Below are 19,858 nucleotides of genomic sequence, written 5' to 3'. Positions count from 1 at the left end.
TTTAGGGATGTTCTGTATTTGAGTTTTGCAGTAGGCCTTATGATGGCATTGTGTTTACATGGCTTGTGCAGCCCTTTGAGACACTTGTGATTTAAACAAACATTTACTGTGCTACAAAACAATTCTGTGCTACTAATTTTATTCATCTAGTAACACTGGTGCTACTAGTTAAAAAGCTAAGCGTACAAAGTTGCATATGCCTCGCTGTTGCTTCCTGCAGGGTGGCGGGAGTACTGCATATAGGTCTGGGGGATATATCGAATATACTCTATATCGCGGGTTTGTCTCTGTGTGATATAGAAAATGACTATCGTGATATTAGAGTATACGTTGTCACACAGTTGCTTTTAGCTGTGGGCATTACACTACAGGTGTTTCTCACTCTTTCTTGTCTCTCCTTCTCACAGAGACATAAAACAAGCGCACCTTTTTACATACGTCACATACTGTCGCGCGTGCAACGTCATACACACTCACGGAGCAGAGAGGTAGAGACATGGCTAACATTAGCTGTGATGCTAGCGGAGCGGTGCGTATGGTAATACGAGAGAAAGAAGGTGCGAATCTGGTAACAAATGAAGGACGAATTAATTCCCAAGAAAAACAGTACGGGGTCCATCATCTGGCGGTGGTTTGGCTTCAAGCGGGAAGATGTTGAACAGACAACCGTAATATGTCAAGTATGCAGCAAAAGCATTGCTACAAAAAGTAGCAGCACTGCTAATTTGTAGCATCATTTGAAAACTCACCCGCTAAAGAATGAAGAGTGCTTGAAACTCCGCATGTCAACATCTCCGGCTGGTGCCACACCAACAAAATGCCCAAGCAACCATTTCCAGATCAACACCGTATGCAAAAAATAGTTAATAGAAAGAGATAACGTCCGCAGTAACCTACCACATATCGAAGGACATGCACTATTTGATTTCCTATTATGCACCTCATTTTTATTTGACACTTTATTGAAATATCTTGTGTGACATTATGCACAAAAGTGCACTATAATTTAGTGTTGTTTTGATATGTCATCTTAGTGAATCATGCACAAAAGTGTACTAATAGCTTGTTTTAAAAAGTCTCTGACAATCTTGCACTTTCTGTTTTGGAAATGACATGAATGTTTGTGCCACTGCTTAGTAACTGTTTAATAAATACAGTTTTGGTAAATTGACTGTCTTAGTTGTGATTTCCCTCTCTGCATGAAAGTTTAAAATTAGCATACCGTATTTTCCGGATTATAAATTGCAGGTTTTTTCATAGTTTGTCCGTGGGTGCGACGTATACTCCGGAGCGACTTATGTGTGAAATTATTAATACATTACCGTAAAGTATCAAATAATAATATTTATCTCATTCGCGTAAGAGATGAAGCAAATGCCAGCAATCGTCACACAAACGTCAGCAATCGTCACTCACACGTCAACCAATAAAAATTCGGCGGGGGGGGGGTCATGGCAGAAGTGCTTTATGGGTCATGGGATGCTAACTGCTATATGCTACTGCCGTAGCTATTAAAATGGATCACATCAACATTGGCGGTAACGTATAAAAACTGAGAAGGACTGAACAAAAATGGCACCAAAAAGGAAATCATATGCTGTAGATTACAAGCTGGACGTAGTGAAATATGCAGCAGAGAACGGCAATCGAGCAGCAGAAAGAAAGGACATACCAGAGGCGACACCGGGGAGGAAGATTTCATCGGATTTAGCGATCGGGAGTGACAGATTGTTTGGTAAACGTATAGCATGTTCTATATGTTATAGTTATTTGAATGACTCTTGCCATAATGTGTTGCGTTAACATACCAGGCACGTTCTCAGTTGGTTATTTGTGCGTCATATGGCGTACACTTATTCAGCTTGTTGTTCACTATTCTTTATTTATTTTAAATTGTCTTTCAAATGTCTATTCTTGGTGTTGGATTTTATCAAATAAATTTCCCCCAAAAATGCGACTTATACTCCAGTGCGACGTATTTGTTTTTTCCTTCTTTATTGTGCATTTTTGGCCGGTGCGACGTATACTCCGGAGCGACTTATAGTCCGAAAAAAACGGTATATTAATAGGTCTGTCGTATAGCATCTATTTGCATCACACTAATTTCTTGTGGTCAATATAACATTTAATGATGGTGCTTTGGTCAAAATATTGCCTAGATTTTGTTTTGCAGACCATCTGCGAGCCACTTTCTGTCTCTTCAGAATGCGCCTCCATTAGAGGTGGGGGAAATAATTGATTTTTAGATGCATCGCAATTCGGACATGGACAATTATAGAATCGATTAGTGAACACCAATAATCCATAGTCAATTTATTTATTATAAATAAAGTAATGCTGACGGTTATAAAATTTGGCTGACGGCAGCGAGCCACCTCACCGAGAGATCAAACCAGCTCCTGTAAATGTGGGGATTAATTTAACTGTTTCTTATTCCAAATGAATTTGAGTTTTTTTTGAGTTGCAAGTGATGAACGTTTATTTATTGGAACTAAAATAGTTAAAGATGCATTAATAATATTTTTTTAATTGAAGCATAGCTCCTGAATCGTAATCAAATCGTGAGGTGCCCAAAGATTCCCACCTCTAGTCTCCACCTCTAGTTGTTTGTGTGCGCTTCCATATCAAATCTACTGGCAGATATAAGTTAGAACTATATGTTACTTTTTATTAGAAATAGCAGCAGTGAAGAATTTTTCCATGCGTGTGCATGTACAAGCTAGTCGGCCCCAAAACAAGAGGATAGATGAAAAAAGAAACTTTTTGACTACACGTTTGGAGTACAGGTTGAATAAAAATGGTGGACTCGCGTAAACCTCTACCATATTTGGAGATATTCACTGCCGTAACTAAGGCAAAATACGTCACTAAGTCTCAAATACCAAACAACTCGTTTGGAAGAAGACAAGATTGTTTTAGAAATACCTCCGCCATGCCTCCATGGTTTGATTTCAGGTCTTTGGGACTTATTGGGATCCCAAATACACAAAAACAGGTACAAACAGTTGAAAAAAGTTGGTTTTGCATAATGGGACCCCTTTAAATGCGTAATATCACAGACCTTTTCAAAAGTGTGACTGAATGATGTCATTGCCGGGCGAAGGAAAGTTTGTCTTCAGCCAACGATTTCGATTTGATACAATTCGATACACTTGGATTTGGACTTCAATAATTAAAGGCTAATTGCACTTCTTTTGGAATTTTGCCTGTTGTTCACAATCATTATGAGAGGCAAAAACTAAGGCTGCAGCTAACGATTATTTTTCTATCGATTAATCTGTAGATTATTTTTTTCGATTAATCGGTTAATCTATAGATTATTTTTCGATTAATCTATATATTATTTTTCCTTTTACCGATTTTTTTTTTTTTAATTTAAAATGAAGATGAAAAAAATAAATGTAGGCCAGTTTTTATTTACAAAAAAAAAGTATGGCCACTCAGTCAACATTGACAACAACATGACACAATATTCTGTAACAATGTAAACATTTAAAACTTTTAACATTTAACAAAATTAAAAGTAGCTTATTTGCTTTTTAATGTGCAAGTATAAAAGTAAACATCCAGTGCAAATCTTAATATTCTGCAATAGTATAAGCATTTCAAAACTAAAAGTATTGCTTATTTTGCTTTAAAATGTGCAAAAATAAAGATAAACATCCAATACAAAAAAGTGCAAAACGGAAATATTCTGTAACAGTGTAAACATTTCAACAAAAGTAAAAGTATTGCTTATTTGCTAAAATGTGCAAAAATAAAGATAAACATCCAATACAAAAAAAGTGCAAAACGAAATATTCTGTAACAGTGTAAACATTTCAACAAAAGTAAAAGTATTGCTTATTTGCTAAAATGTGCAAAAATAAAGATAATCATCCAATACAAAAAAAGTGCAAAACGAAATATTCTGTAACAGTGTAAACATTTCAACAATAGTAAAAGTATTGCTTATGTTGCTTAATAACACAACAATGATTGTATGATTAAAGTGAAAGTTAATTGTTCGTTTGTACATAGTATATGTAACTGTTAATGTTGTAAAAGGTATTTGCACAACTAATTAACGTTAGCGTTTGTGACACGTCTTGTGCCGTGGGGTTCTTTCAGGACCGACAGACTGAACGCCAGACGGCTTTGCCAGGTTTACAATCTTTGAATTTTACACAAAGTCTTTTCTCTTCCAACTCTTTTCTCTTTCTTTCCTCGCTTTTCAGCTCCTCTTCCTCGCTCGCTCGTCGTCCTCTGTCTCTCCTCCTCTCTCGCTCCATGTCAGCTTCACTCTGGTTCCTTCCAGTCTCTCTTCCCTCTCTCTCTGCTGCTCCCCTTTTCTTCAGCGAGAGAAGATTGGATGATCGTGCCCAGGTGCGCGGATCGCGCACCTGGGCACGATTGCGGCATCGCTCCCGGCGCGCCCCGTCTCGCCGCTCGCTCGCCGGCCCCGCCTCTCCACAGCGTTAAAGAGGAGCGCGTCTTTGTAAACACTGAACAGGCACGCCAAATGCGCCTCTCAGGGCGAAACGGTGCTTTAGTTTATGAATTTACAACGCAGATACAAATGACACATTCATGTTTTTGTGTAATGATGACAAAGTATACTCACGCGGACGATTGACTAGTTGATGGTGATGGCAAGAACGCTGTCGGTTTTCTTTTCAAATGTTCGTTCATAGCCGTTGTGCTGCTATGATAGACCATTTTTGCTCGACACAGTGTGCATACAACAACATTAGGCCGTTTATTGAAATACGTTTATTGATGACGTCGACTACGTCGACGCGTCGTTTCAGCCTTAGCAAAAACACATCTTTTTTTCAGGTGTAAGCGTATTGTTGCACCCCTTTAACTTGGGTAAAACAATAACGTATTTTTCTATCCATACCTTTCTTAATTCACTTTTCTTTTTTTTCCCAATACTTTTTGACAGCGTCAGCCTTACTTTAAGTTTGACGTGTCTGTGTGCTTGAACTGCGTTTATTACAAGTGTCATCATCACTGGAGGACTCGAGGACAGGAATAGCAAACATGCTACACTGCACGCTATAGGAGGATACAAAAAAGCATAGCTAACTGCAAAGCTAGAACTCTTAAATGTAAACAGAGGGATTTAGGCCTAGGCGGGTATACGATAAGTCAATTAACTGGACAATGAATGAAAATGCAGTGTGTATATTAACAGTAGTAATGGTAACCGCTGTAAAACTCCCTGTGGTTAGTATTACCATACTAAATTAAAATGATCAAAAACTGTGATTGATAACCACATTTTGACAAAATTATGGAGACCAACTAGCGTTAGCTAGCTAGCTAGCATAAATGCTAACATGTAAACAAAAAACATGAACGTCTTTTCCCATTAAGAATCGTTACAATCACAATCTAAATGTGTACAAACACATTGCTGTCAATTCAGAATTAACATAAAGGCTGTGCTGTTTTTGCACAAAGTTGTCGATATAAACTCCACAGTGCTGTGTTGAAACGGACGGAAATGGACTCCGTTCAATAGAAAGTGAACTCGCGTGACACCACATAAACCGGAAGTGAAATAAATGAACAAGCAATTTAAATTTTTTTAAAGAACATTCTAAAACATTTATGAATTAAAATTAGGGCTGCAACTAATGATTAATTTGCTAATCGATTAATCTGTCGATTATTACTTCGATTAATAATCGGATAAAAGAGACAAACTACATTTCTATCCTTTCCAGTATTTTATTGAAAAAAAACCAGCATACTGGCACCACGTTCTGGATATTGGGGGTGCAGCATACACCAATAATAACACAGAAATGTAACTCATCAGAACTGAATCAGATATTGTACACGTTTCTGTTGTGAATAATGAAGGATTCATTTTAGGCTGCCTCTGAACAATAACATGAAATATTCCAGCACCTTCATAACGTTTAGTTATACTAAAGCGTCACTCAAATCTAAATATATTTATATAGCTTTATCGGGCCCGGCTACATTGATCCATTATGAAACGAACCTGAGATATTTCTGTCTGTTACGTTTATTTTGAAATTGGTAACCGTGCGTTTTCTCTCTCAAAACGGAGTCAAATGTGCCGGTGACACATTATCAGCCCCGCATTGCAACAACGGCATAACTTTCACGTTACTCACTAAAAAGCTGAACTCATGAATGCCTGGTGCCACTATGGACTTAAAAAGTTACGTACCGTGAGTTCCCTTCGTCCATGGCTCCAACATGTTTCCTTTTTAGGTGCTCCTGAAGCAATGTTGTACTTCCGTGCCATTTTGCAGGAAACGGTCTTCTTTGAAGTCTTTAAAGTAAAGTGTTCCCACACTTTTGACGACTTAAGTCGTACACTTTTCTCCATTGAAGCAATAACCTCAAGATGTTTTTCCGCTGAACTATCCGTACTGTTTTCCTGCTCCATTTTTCAAATGTTTCCAGCAAAGGAGACTGCGTCGTCACGTGAGCTGCACATGACACATCATTGGCTAGCTTACTGGCACTTAATGAGACGTAGCCTCAGTGCCGCCCTGGTGCTGTTTTGTACTGTTTTTGTACTTATTTTGATTATTGTTTCTCAGCTGTTTGTAAATGTTGCAGTTCATAAATAAAGGTTTATAAAATAACAACAAAATAAATAAATAAATTAAAAAAAGTTATGCCCATAGCATAGTTCCAACGAATCGATGACTAAATGAATCGCCAACTATTTTTATGAACAATTTTAATCGATTTAATCGATTAGTTGTTGCATCCCTAATTAAAATGGAAGACGATTAACATTCAACCAGGAAGAAAAATAACATGGCTCTTATAAAGCCAGAACAATATTTAATGTTTCCTCTGCCAATAATGTATATTGTGTGGCTCTTTATTTTAGTTATTAAAATGAAAAAACTTGGTAAAATGTTTTATCATGTGTATAATTACTTTTTGAGGACATTAAACAATACCACAATAATAATGATAATGATCATTTTGACCACAATAACTTTATTTAGCCATTTCATGTATTGTTTTGGTTGTGCTTATTTGAGGGTGTCCTACCCCCTCCTTAACATAGACATTGCCTATTTTATTGCTTTTGGTTGAGTTTTATTCAAGTGCAAACAATTGCTAACTTGGTACAGGGTTTCCTCCAGCATAAAATCAACATGTGGTGGCAGGGGCATGGCTAGGGGTGTGATCAATAAGGCGTCAGCATAACATTTGCATAATGGTTGATGCATTTATCTATCCATATATATATATATATATATATATATATATATATATATATATATATATATATATATATATATATATATATATATATATATATATATATATAATTTTAATGCTACAAATATTTTACATTTAAAAACAAGTCTTGTGTTATTAATATATAGTATTAACATATTTTTGTTACATCGTTTTGCTCTATTTTTGTAATTGTTATGGATGGATTATTGTACAATGTAACAGGTTGTATACCACTGGCAGCGTCTGGTTTTTCAAGTAGGGCAAGCTATTTTTCAGCTTCTCTTTAAACATGAGTACTGTCTCCAATAATCGATAAAAGATAAAAACATGCTCGATTTTACAAAGAAAACTTCACTTAAAAAATTATAAATATCTCCACATCAACAGGAACAACGGAATGAAAGTAGAAAAATGCTTTGGCAGTGTTTTATATTTCAAGATTGCTGTTTCGCTCATTTTGCTGTCAATCAAAAAGGGATTCAGCCCAGACCGGTCATCCAATCATCATGCAGAAGCGCTGTTACGCCCTTTCAATCACTCTTATTCACTCACTGTCCGTGGGCGGAACAAAGTAGATTATTTATCAAATGATTGTCTGCTTCCACATCAATGTAACAAACTTGCCCCAACTGTCACCAAAGTAGCTGATTCTAAACAAAAGTCAAACGCATCTTGGTCAATGAAATGTAAACATAAAAGAACATATTTGACCACTTTTTTTTATACTTAAGGGAAGCTGAACTTCCCTTGCAGTCTTTAGCTATCCCCTGTGCTGTATATCTGGCATCACATGTTAAAACAATGCCACAAGTAAGAGAAGTCGGCAAGTCAGATCCATAACTTCAGGGCAACGATTGGCTTTAAAGGCTGGGTGGGTCTGGCGAATGTGCAAAGCGGGTTGTGCGCGTGCCGCCGCCCCATCGCCCAAGCCGCTGGAGCAAAGGTGCAGACGAGCGAACGGACCCTTGTCTTACCACCGAAGCTTCGGACACTCACATGCATCTTGCTTATGGTGGATTCAAGTTTTTCAGTGGCCACATTTTCTGCAAAATAGTGCTTGAATAATAAATACTATATACTAGGGGTGTAACCGTACACAAAAATTTCAGTTTGGTACGTACCTCGGTTCAGAGGTCACGGTTCGGTTCATTTTCGGTACAGTAAGAAAACAACAAAATATTACCGTATTTTCCGCACTATAAGCCGCACCTAAAAACCACACATTTTCTCAAAAGCTGACAGTGCGGCTTATAACCCGGTGCGCCTTATATATGGATTAATATTAATATTCATTTTCATAAAGTTTAGGTCTCGCCACTTCGGTAAACAGCCGCCATCTTTTTTCCCCGTAGAAGAGGAAGCGCTTCTTCTTCTACGGTAAGCAACCGCCAAGGTAAGCACCCGCCCCCATAGAAGATCAAGCGCTTCTTCTTCTACTGTAAACAACCGCCAAGGTAAGCACCCACCCCCGTAGAAGAAGAAGCGCGCGGATATTACGTTTCATTTCATTTGTGTGTTTACATCTGTAAAGACCACAAAATGGCTCCTATTAAGATACACGCGTACAACGCAGAATTCAAATTCAAGGCAATAAGTCACGCAGTAGAACACGGAAATAGAGCAGCAGCGAGAGAATTGAACATAAATGAATCAATGGTGCGTAGGTAGAGGAAGCAACAAGATGACCTGCGCCACTAAGACAAGGAGACAGCGCCGGACGACATACGCCAACATCTGCCAGTGGATTGTAAATGCCTGAGCGGATATATCGGTCTCAACTGTGGTCCGAGCTTTCCGGAAGGCAGGATTCACGGAACTGCTGGACAACAACAGCAACATTGACTCTGATGACTTCGACGAGACGGAGCCGGCCATTTTGGATGCCGTTTTCGCCCAACTTTTTAATTCAGACACTGAAGAAGAATTCGAGGGATTTATGGATGAGGAATAACTTCAGAAAGTGGGCTTTAAATGTTTATTTTGTGTGTTGTGTGACATTAACGTTCGAGCAACGTTGAGTTATTGATGTTGCTATTGCTCTCCACTAATTTGAGTGTTACTATTTTTGTGATTGCACATTTGTACATTACATTTTGGGGGTGAACAGAGTTGTTAGAACGCTTTTTTTGTAATATATTATTAAAGTTTGACTGACCTATCTGACTGTTTTTTTGACATTCCCTTTAGCGCAGCGTAGGCGCGGCTTATAACCCGGGGCGGCTTATAGGTGAACAAAGTTTTGAAATATGCCATTCATTGAAGGTGCGGCTAATAACCCGGGGCGGCTTTTAGTGCGGAAAATACGGTATACATTTTTTGGTTATTTATTTACCAAATTTGTAAACAATGGCTTTATCCTTTTAACATTGGGAACACTATAATAATTCTGCCCACGTTTATTCAACATTAAACTGCCTCAAGTTGATGCTCAGATTAAATAGAATGACAAAACTTTTCTTCTACATATAAAAAGTGCAACATTAAACAGTTTCAAGTCAACTTATCATGCTTAATTTATTACAGCATTTGGGAAGCCAGTAGTTGATTTTTATTATGTAAATGTGATATTTTTTATCAACATGTGATAGCAGGGACCCTGCCATTCAAAACTAGGCTGCTACATTACTAATGATTAATGTAACTATAGCTGAAAAATAGTAATAGCAATAAGAGAGACTACACACACACGCACGCACACACACACACACACACACACACACACACACACACACACACACCGCAAAATGAGCTAACGCTACGCTAAACGCTAATTAGCCTTCACCTCAAGCCAGGACTGCGAGCGAGCTGAGCTGCAGTTTATATTTCTAGAAGGTCAACGGGCTCATAGTGATGTTACTAGTAGTTGACTGGGAGGTGTTTATTATAATTTGGGAAAAGTCCGCTGCCTGATGCTCACCTGCAAAACACCTATCTTCTCGACGCTGAAGCGCTGACTACAAAGAAGGTTGTTAAGACTTAAGCTTAGAAACTTGTTCGGTACACCCCCGTACCGAACCGAAGCCCCCGTACAGAAACGGTTCAATACAAAACACGTACCGTTACACCCCTACTATATATCCATTCATACATAATATAACTATAAATTGTTTCCAGGTATAAAAAAAAATCCTACTTTTTAAGGTGTGGCAGCTTCATTTTAGCAGTGGCGCTGCGCCACAATCAGATACATATAGGGGAAACCCTGGAGTATATATTTTTTTGTTTAACATCGTATTTAAAAATGTACATTTCAATTACAATTTTAAATAACACTAATTACAAATTTATTAAATTTGAAAGGATATATTTGCGTTATGTAAAATGTCTCATATTAGTATATAAGATCAATATTTTTTTTTTTTTTATCATCACACTATCTTTTTTGTTGTTTTTGTTATTGATTAGAAACTCAAAAAAAAAGAGTCGGTAGTACCGTATTTTCCGGACTACAGAGCGCACTGGACTGACTATAAGCCACAGATCTATACGTTGGGAAATTAGTTATTTACAAAGAAAGATTCTGTAAATGTTTTAAACAAAACAGAAGTCATCGTCATGGACCCACTAGCTGCGGAAGCTAGCTCTCCAATCAGGTAAACAGACTCAATAACACTACAGTGACGTCTTGGTGAATTAACTGAGGAATTTGTGAAACTGAACGAATACAAAAACAATGCCATTGTAAGGTAATAATACTAACACAGACACCCGTAAACGTGTTAGGATAATAGCCCAAGTTAACGACACTAGCGTAATTACATTAAGATAGCACTTACAAATATGCATGAAAACACTCCTACAGACATCACACATGGGACAGTTTAGTAAGTATAAACAGTTTTAGTTAGACTGTAAAACTTACAAACATTGCTTGGAGTGATGAATAAAGAATCCATACGAGTCGAACGCTATGCACAGTTGGAAGACAAAGAAAGCACTACCTGTAAATGGAAGGACACCTGCAGCGAGCAAACTCGTCTACAAGATCGTCGCATAGCACAAACAATAACACTTTCTAGGTGAATTTGCATGTTTGTTTGTTTTTTTTTTAGAAAAAACTTTTTATTATGGCTGTTATCTGAGAAAAGAGGTAGGCTTGGCTCTGTTGGTAGAGCGGCCGTGCCAGCAACTTGAGGGTTCCAGGTTCGAGCCCTGCTTCCGCCATGTTTGTCACTGCCGCTGTGTCCTTGGGCAAGATACTATACCCACTTGCTACCAGTGCCACCCACACTGGTTTAAATGTAACTTTGATAATGGCTTTCACTACGTAAAGAGCGTTGAGTCACTAGAGAAAAGCGCTATCTAAATATAGTTCACCGGGAAAAAAAAGTATAAATTAGCTGCGCCTTCTTATAAGCCGCAGGGTTCAAAATGTAGGAAAAAAGTAGCGGCTTGTAGCCCGGAATTTACGGTAGTTTTTGATTGTGTTTATTTTGCACAATTGATTAGTGCATGTGCCTCACAAAACGAAGGTCCTGAGTAGTCCTGAGTTCAATCCCGGGCTCGGGATCTTTCTGTGTGGAGTTTGCATGTTCTCCCCGGGTACTCCGGCTTCCTCCCACCTCCAAAGACATGCACCTGGGGATAGGTTGATTGGCAACACTAAATTGGCCTTAGTGTGTGAGTGTGAATGTTGTCTGTCTATCTGTGTTGGCCCTGCGATGAGGTGGCGACTTGTCCAGGGTGTACCCCGCCTTCCGCCCGAATGCAGCTAAGATAGGTTCCAGCACCCCCCGCAACCCCAAAAAGGACAAGCGGTAGAAAATGGATGGATGGATGGATGGATTGTATAATTTGTATGTAATGAAAGAGAATAAGGAAACTTAATATTAATTGATATTGTTACACCGCCATTCTGTGTTTTTGTCAGATTACAGTTGTGATCAAAAATGTAATCATTTATTGACAGTTGCTAGGTATGAGTCCTGTGTCCCTGACGCATAGTTATTTGAAAGAACGCAGCCAACTTTTAGGCTCAATTCGAATACCCCTCGCCCCCTTGTTTTTGCCTTACCTCTTTGGTTTTGGGTGTTCGTGTCAATCAAGAGGCGTTCGAATTGTCCTGTCAGGTAGGGCGAAGTACCTCCTTCAAAGCGAAGTGAGCTTGCAGACCTCTCTACACTATCGAGTGCAAGGAGAAAGATGACAGACCAGATACTCAGAAGTAAATGTAATGTAAATGTAAGTAAAAGCGTAATTGATGATTTGCGTAACTAATGATTTTCATAATAATGACGTTTGTGGTTTTAGTCAGAGTTCAAACCTTTGGAAGTACTATTGGCTTCAAACACAAATACACAATGAAACACGTTTTACATACCACAAGCTGATGCGCCAGCACTCGCATATTTGCCAAAAACGTTGTACTCAACGGTCTTCTTCTTAATAAAGACAGGTGAACGAAAATAGGAAGAGCACAAGCAAAGCCAAACATTGCATATGACTGCATCTTGAAAGGAACCAAACATTTCTCGCATCTGCCTGATATCACTGCTGGCAAACGGCAAGCGATCATGCTGTAGCGAGACTCAAGTGACGTCCATATGCATAGGGGCGTATTTGCAATACTTTGCCAATGCCCTTGATCAGGGGTGTCAAACTCATTGTAGCTCAGGGGCCGCATGGAAGAAAATGTATTACCATGGGGGCTAGCCTGATAAAATCATGGCATAATAAATTCAAAATATAGACAACTTCGAAATTGTTTTCTTTGTCTTACTTTGGTCGAAAATATTCTTAAGATATGCATATTACAGATAATCCTCTGGGCGCTGCATTGGTGAGATCTGCTACAACACATTTATTTATCATCATTTAAATATTACAATTATAATACAGTCAAAACAGTTGTCAAAATGACACCATAATAGCCGAATTAAAGGTAACACAATTACAAACGTAACCAATGTGAACATGCTAGATAAAGCATAAAATAAAACAAACAACAAATGTAGAAACACACATTTTTACAATAGAGTTCAGGGTGCCCATCGCACCGCCAACCAGTTGCGAGCGGTGCACGGCACTACAAAGATGAAGGTCATGTTGACTTAAGTCTTTGCATCTTACCGTTTTGTTATTGTATCCTTTCAGTGGATAATTTACAACTAAAGAATGTATTGTGTGCCGCTACAGCATTAGTCTGCTGCCAGCCACAACAGTAGCAGCTGATTGCTTGCACCTGCGCTGATTGGAGTAGTGGCAGCCAATCCCCAGGGCGTTTAAAATCAGCTGACATGTCATTTTTAAACAGTGTGATGTAGGTTACAATTGAATTGGTGTACAGCTCTGGTAATGGGTACATTCGCACCCACCTGCACAAATATACTTCAAAATGTAACAATCAAAATAAATATGACTTTTTTTTGTTTATATAATATGCATTAGTTTGCCAATTTAAAATCAACGATAATAAAAAGGAGATGCTTGGAAATAGCATAAAAATGCCCCAAAAGCTTGGAAAACTGCAATTCATAGCGTTACTTTTTACCCCCATTCCGTTTATGCAAGAAAAATACAGCTTAATTGAATTGGTTAGTTTATTAACAATTCATATTCTGTTGATGAAATATGAATACATACAGAAGTATTTCTGTAGCATCCACCATAATCGCAAAGTTCATCAAAACCGGTGGTGAAAACGCATACGTTCGTAATTATTTTGTGTAACCAATTTCTATTTTCAAACTACCCCATAACAGTTTTACATAAAACATCCGCACGCGAAATAGTTCTAATCGTTTGATAATTTATATGAGAAATAAACAACCTATTTTACAATAACATCTTTTCTGAATTATGCCTTTATAAGAGGGAATTGTTTCACCCGGAGAGAATTGTGTAACGCATCACAAACGTATAATTCATGTAAACACGTGGTGCGATAAACGATATTCATCCGCCGCGCTTAGGGTATGAATAGAACATGTTGACGATTTGGTGTTACCAGTAAGTTTATGCAGGGCGTTCGTCACGGACGGAAATAAGGAAAATAATGGGATTTTATTAATCAACGGATAAGTGAATACTTTTATATACATTTGTTATCGATGCGTTAACCTCTTGTTTTAGTCACTAAAGAAAATGTGTACTTTGATTGAATCAAAGTTGGGTACCCACGCTAACAATTTTCAATTTCTTTATTTTTTCAGCTTGTTTCTTGTCGCTGCTTTTAGTTGCATATTTTACATTACTCGCATTCAAATTGGTTTTAATAGTACTTTTTAAATATTCCATGCTCTTGCAAAAGCTTATGTGTATTTCTCGTAATAATTGGAATTATTCAATTTGCATACATCCGTGATAGTCACGCCAATATATCGAGCGTTTATGCCGTGTGTTTGTGTATTTATTTCGAGCATATGTCAATGATTAATTATGTTAATTTCATACACAATAAACCCAGATTACTATCACAGATAGATTTAAATTCATAAAACAAAACGTTTTATGTTTTGATTTTCCAAAGTATGTGAATGTTGTCTGTCTATCTGTGTTGGCCCTGCGATGAGGTGGCGACTTGTCCAGGGTGTACGCCGCCTTCCGCCCGATTGTAGCTGAGATAGGCTCCAGCGCCCCCCGCGACCCCGAAGGGAATAAGCGGTAGCAAATGGATGGATGGATGGATGGATGTTACTAGAAATCGTGTATTTACATATGTGTATTCGCTCATTAATTTTGCCTTTGAAGGTAACACTCCAATGTCCATTAGTGGAGCTGTACACATTGCTATTACGACATCCAGTGGACACATTTAGAACAGCAGTTTCTTTGATTAAGAAATTGCAGCTCATTTTCATATTTAGCAAACTCATCTTGCGGGCCGGATTAGACATGTTCGGGCCATAGGTTTGACACCCCTGCCCTAGATGCTAGAGCCAAAGGGGAGTGTCAAGTAGAAGAGGTAAAGGAGTGGAGGAAGAAATCGAATTAAGCCTTACTCTTACTTGCGTTCCAGGTATGTGTTTCATTTTTCGCCCTCGCTCATTAACAAATTTTAATGGCAGTGTGGATCACAGTTAGTTGATACATGGTTACCTGCTCATGATGTCATGTTGGACACCCAGAGATATGTGTGCAGCTCTCGCTAACCTGCGAAAATAATGCAGATGGCTAATTTGCTGTAACCCTTGGTTGAAAGCAACAGCAAAGGAAAATTAGCAAGATAAGTGTGACACGCCTATTGTACATGGGAAAGAAAAGCAACATTCACTCTGTTGTCATTGTATTAGCCACCCTGAAGCCGTCGGATTATGTCTGGCTGTTTCTCACCCGTAGTGCAATTTCAGCAATGCTTTCCCTTGCGCGGGGCCTCATTTGCAAAGCGTTACATATGCTTGAGTTGCATTTTCTTTTTTCTGTGCATCTCCCTGTTCACGTTTCGCTGTTTATTTTACCATGAGGAATTAGCCAGCTGCACAGATCGTGAGTTTGAGTCAACTTTGCACTGTGGCTTTGTATGTGGACACTTTGGTTGCAACTTTCTGTTACAATTATGTGCGCTGTAACAGTTAATTTAAAATAAGATAATAATAATTAGGCCTGGGCGGATAAAGAATAAATAAATATATAAATAAATTGCTGGGCGGTATATTGTCCCACAAATTATTGCTGATAAACGACATTATTGTTAGCAATTATAATACAAAGTTGTTGTTTTTTACGTATCAACACTAAGTTTTTAAGGTGTTAAAGGACTGGAAATTATGTGTACTCTGTGGCGCAGTTGCGTACATTGCGCAAGTTGTTTACATAAGTCGGTTGAAAAATAAAGCTAACGTAGATCCACGCGAATGTTTGTGTCTCCTGTACTTAACAGCCATAAAAAGCCCCCAGACATACTACACTATATATATCCAATTCATACATTGCTTTAAAAAATCACATAAAAACCATCATTTTTAAGGTGTGGCATCTTTTATTTTTTGGTGACGGGCCACCACGAACAGTTGCATTAAGCGGAAACCCTGCATTACTGTAGAATTGTTAATCATTGTACTATAATTAGTAAGGCTGCAGCTAACGATTATTTTTCTATCGATTAATCTATAGATTATTTTTCGATTAATAGGTTAATCTATAGATTTTTTCGATTAATCTATAGATTATTTTTCCTTTTACCGATTATTTTTTTTATTTAAAATGAAGATGAAAAAATAAATGTAGGCCAGTTTTTTCAAAAGGCATGACTTTTATTTACAAAAAAAAAAGCCACTCAGTCAACATTGACAACAACATGACAAAATATTCTGTAACAATGTAAACATTTAAAACTTTTAACATTTAACAAAATTAAAAGTAACTTATTTGCTTTTTAATGTGCAAATATAAAAGTAAACATCCAGTGCAAATCTTAATATTCTGCAACAGTATAAGCATTTCAAAAGTAAAAGTATTGCTTATTTTGTTTTAAAATGTGCAAAAATAAAGATAAAAAACATCCAATACAAAAAAGTCCAAAACAAAATATTCTGTAGCAGTGTAAACAAGTCGCCACCCGCCTTCCGCCCGATTGTAGCTGAGATAGGCTCCAGCGCCCCCCGCGACCCCGAAGGGAATAAGCGGTAGAAAATGGAAACAGTGTAAACATTTCAACAAAAGTAAAAGTATTGCTTATTTTGCTTAATAACACAACAATGATAGTATGATTAAAGTGAAAGTTAATTGTTCGTTTGTACATAGTATATGTAACTGTTAATGTTGTAAAAGGTATTTGCACAACTAATTAACGTTAGCGTTAAAGAGGAGCGCATCTTTGTAAACACTGAACAGGCACGCCAAACGCGCCTCTCAGAGCGAAACGGTGTTTTAGTTTATGAATTTACAACGCAGATACAAATGACACATTCATGTTTTTGTGTAATGATAACGTATACTCACGCGAACGATTGACTAGTTGATGGTGATGGCAAGAACGCTGTCGGGTGTTTTCTTTTCAAATGTTCGTTCATAGCCGTTGTGCTGCTATGATAGGCCATTTCCGTTCGACACAGTGTGCATACAACAACTGTCAAGTGTTTTGCTTTTTTCGCTGTGCTTATCCCACACTTGAAGGGATGTACCAATGCTGAATGTGGCTTCTGGATTTCACTCAAAAGACCAGACCGTAGTTACTTTTTCCTTTTATTTTCCTTTAGTTTGCAACAGTTTTTCCAACGAAGAAACAGCTTCTTTTTTCTTCTTTAGTCTTTTTAGCAGTGTTAGTAGACTTTAGTTTCTTTAGCTGTCATTAGCTGTCTTTATTAGCCTTTAGTAGCCTTTAGCTTCTTTAGTAGGTGAAAAACCTTTAAGGACAAAACACCACAAGATTAACATGCTGTAAAAAATCAATCAATTATCAATCCCATAATTTACAATTATTAATTAGGCTATCAAACTCTTAACCATTAAACAAGTGCAAGAAAATGGACACATCTTTTCCCTTTAAGTTAAAACAGATTTTAAATCAATTGTCTCAAATATAAATGCACCAAGATACATATAAAATACATTTAAACCCAGAAACACAATAGATAAATGCAGCAGAAAACCCAATATGCAAATACATAAATACCTAACCAATTAACCACCTATTTAGATACATATTTAAAATCCATATTCAATATAAATGTATTATTAATTTAGCAGTGAAACACTCAATCTTAAACACTGTCTACTGGTAGAAAAGGGATGGATGGATGGAATATTGGACATCTTAAAAGTGTATTTTGGGTGTTGTCTCTTTTTTTGTTTGTTGCCATCCCGGCATTCTTGTTCGTTTATCCATCTTGATGGGCTCGTATTGCCCATCTGATTTAAAGCCTAAATATTCTCATGTGGCTTGGTTAGTAGAGCGGCCATGCCAGCAACCTGGGGGTTTCTGGTTCGATCTAGAGCTTCAGCCATCCTAGTCACGTCCGTGGTGTCCTTGGGCAACACACTTCACCCTTGCTCCTGATGGGTCGTGGTTAGGGCCTTGCATGGCAGCTCCCGCCATCAGTGTGTGAATGTGTGGGTGAATGTGGGAAATAGTCTCAAAGCGCTTTGAGTACCTTGAAGGTAGAAAAGCGCTATAAAAGTATAACTTGTTTACCACAACTTCTTACTACAGAGTCGCAAATAAAGAGGCAATGTCTGTTAATCCTGTGTGTGTAAGCTAGCTCTTCGCCCACCGAAACAAAGATAGTGTATGACTGAAAAGAGGAGTCACTGCGCTTAGTTAATGCTACTGTTAAACACATTCAGGTGCTGAGAGCGATGCACAGATTTAAATTTATTTCTCCCTGTTTGAGGCGAGAGATGAAGAAAACAAACACGGCCATAGCAATTTATCCACGCCGGCAAAGTTATCAATTTCATTTTCATTTATCGTTCGATTAATTGACTTGTTGACTATTGCAGTCAGTAGTTATCTCAAACGTGATTATGTTGCATACAGAGCATTTTGGTAGACTTGTGAAATACATCCACCCATTTATTTTTCATACTGAAAATTTCATGTACCAACCGCATTTAAGGTGAACCACAAGGTGCACTCTGGAACGATTGTCATGCAGTCAGAGAACCTCAAATGTTATTTAACAATGGGAGGAAGCCAGAGTACCTACATCAAACTTGCACAAACACCATAAGAGTATGAAAGTTCCTCGCTAGACATTGGCCGGTTACACAATAAAATCTAAAAGGAAGCAGTAAACTTACTATCTGTGCGTCTCTGGGACACACCTCATTTTTACCATGAAAAACGATACATTGTGAACAACTCATGTTTTAAAATAGTAAATAACTAAAGAAACCTTGTCAGCAGACTAGACAAGCGCTGTTTGAACTCTCTGCATCAGCTCAGTACTGGCATGATCACCTGTACGCAGTCTCGTGAAATGCCATTTTGGCCACTACCAAACAACTAGCCAGTCACCGTGGATTTCATTTCAACAATTAAAGATAATTATGATAATGGTTAATTTTTACAGCGCTTTTGTAGACATTCAAAATACAGTGAGAACTGAGAAGCCATCATTCATTCCCTTCACATTCACACATTAGTGTTGGTAAGCTGCAAGATAATATGGCTACTATTTTTCAATGAAAATCAATTCCCATTTCTTGCTGGCCTTTGGACTTTTTATTCCTGATGTTTTAAATAATCAGTTGTATGAAAACACCACACCTATCAACATGCACATGTAAACACATTAAAAAAATGTATGCTAAATGGTGACTCCATCAAACTAATGTTTGTACTCATTTGTCTCCACAGTATATCTTTGGCGAATTCAGCCCCGATGAGATCAATCAGTTCTTTGTGACTCCACGATGTTATGTCGAGGTAAGGAGGTCAATATTGTCTCTTGTATTGTTGGGATGAAATGGCTCCATCACTTTGTTCTGGGTACCAAAATGTATTTTGATACTTTTCGATACTTTTTCATACTTTTCTAAATAAAGGAGACCACAAAAAATGGCATGATTGGCTTTATTTTAACAAACAATCCTATGGTACATTAAACATGTTTTTTATAGCAATCGAAGAACAATTTTGGCCTTAAATAAAATACTGAACATACTAGACACCTTGTCTTAAGCAAAACAAACTTGTTTGCTTACTTGTAAGTAAGCAAACAAAGGCTCCTAATTCGACTGCTGACAT

The 19,858-nt window shown here is 37.8% G+C and overlaps 1 protein-coding gene across 4 annotated transcripts in view; it reads left to right on the top strand.

Annotated features, from left to right (window-relative positions):
• usp10 (ubiquitin specific peptidase 10) overlaps nt 1–19,858 on the top strand; it is a 61,655-nt gene that overhangs the window by 11,223 nt on the left and 30,574 nt on the right. For all 4 annotated transcript variants that reach the window (XM_061964047.1, XM_061964046.1, XM_061964045.1 and 1 more), the window contains exon 2: nt 19,469–19,537. In XM_061964047.1, the coding sequence (XP_061820031.1) occupies nt 19,469–19,537 (69 nt within the window). The remainder of the gene's footprint in view (nt 1–19,468; nt 19,538–19,858) is intronic.

This window comes from Nerophis lumbriciformis, linkage group LG06, assembly GCF_033978685.3.
Source record: "Nerophis lumbriciformis linkage group LG06, RoL_Nlum_v2.1, whole genome shotgun sequence".
Classification (NCBI taxonomy): domain Eukaryota; kingdom Metazoa; phylum Chordata; class Actinopteri; order Syngnathiformes; family Syngnathidae; genus Nerophis; species Nerophis lumbriciformis.
Note: the sequence above shows the minus strand (reverse complement) of the source record. Positions and strands in the feature narration are given on the sequence as shown.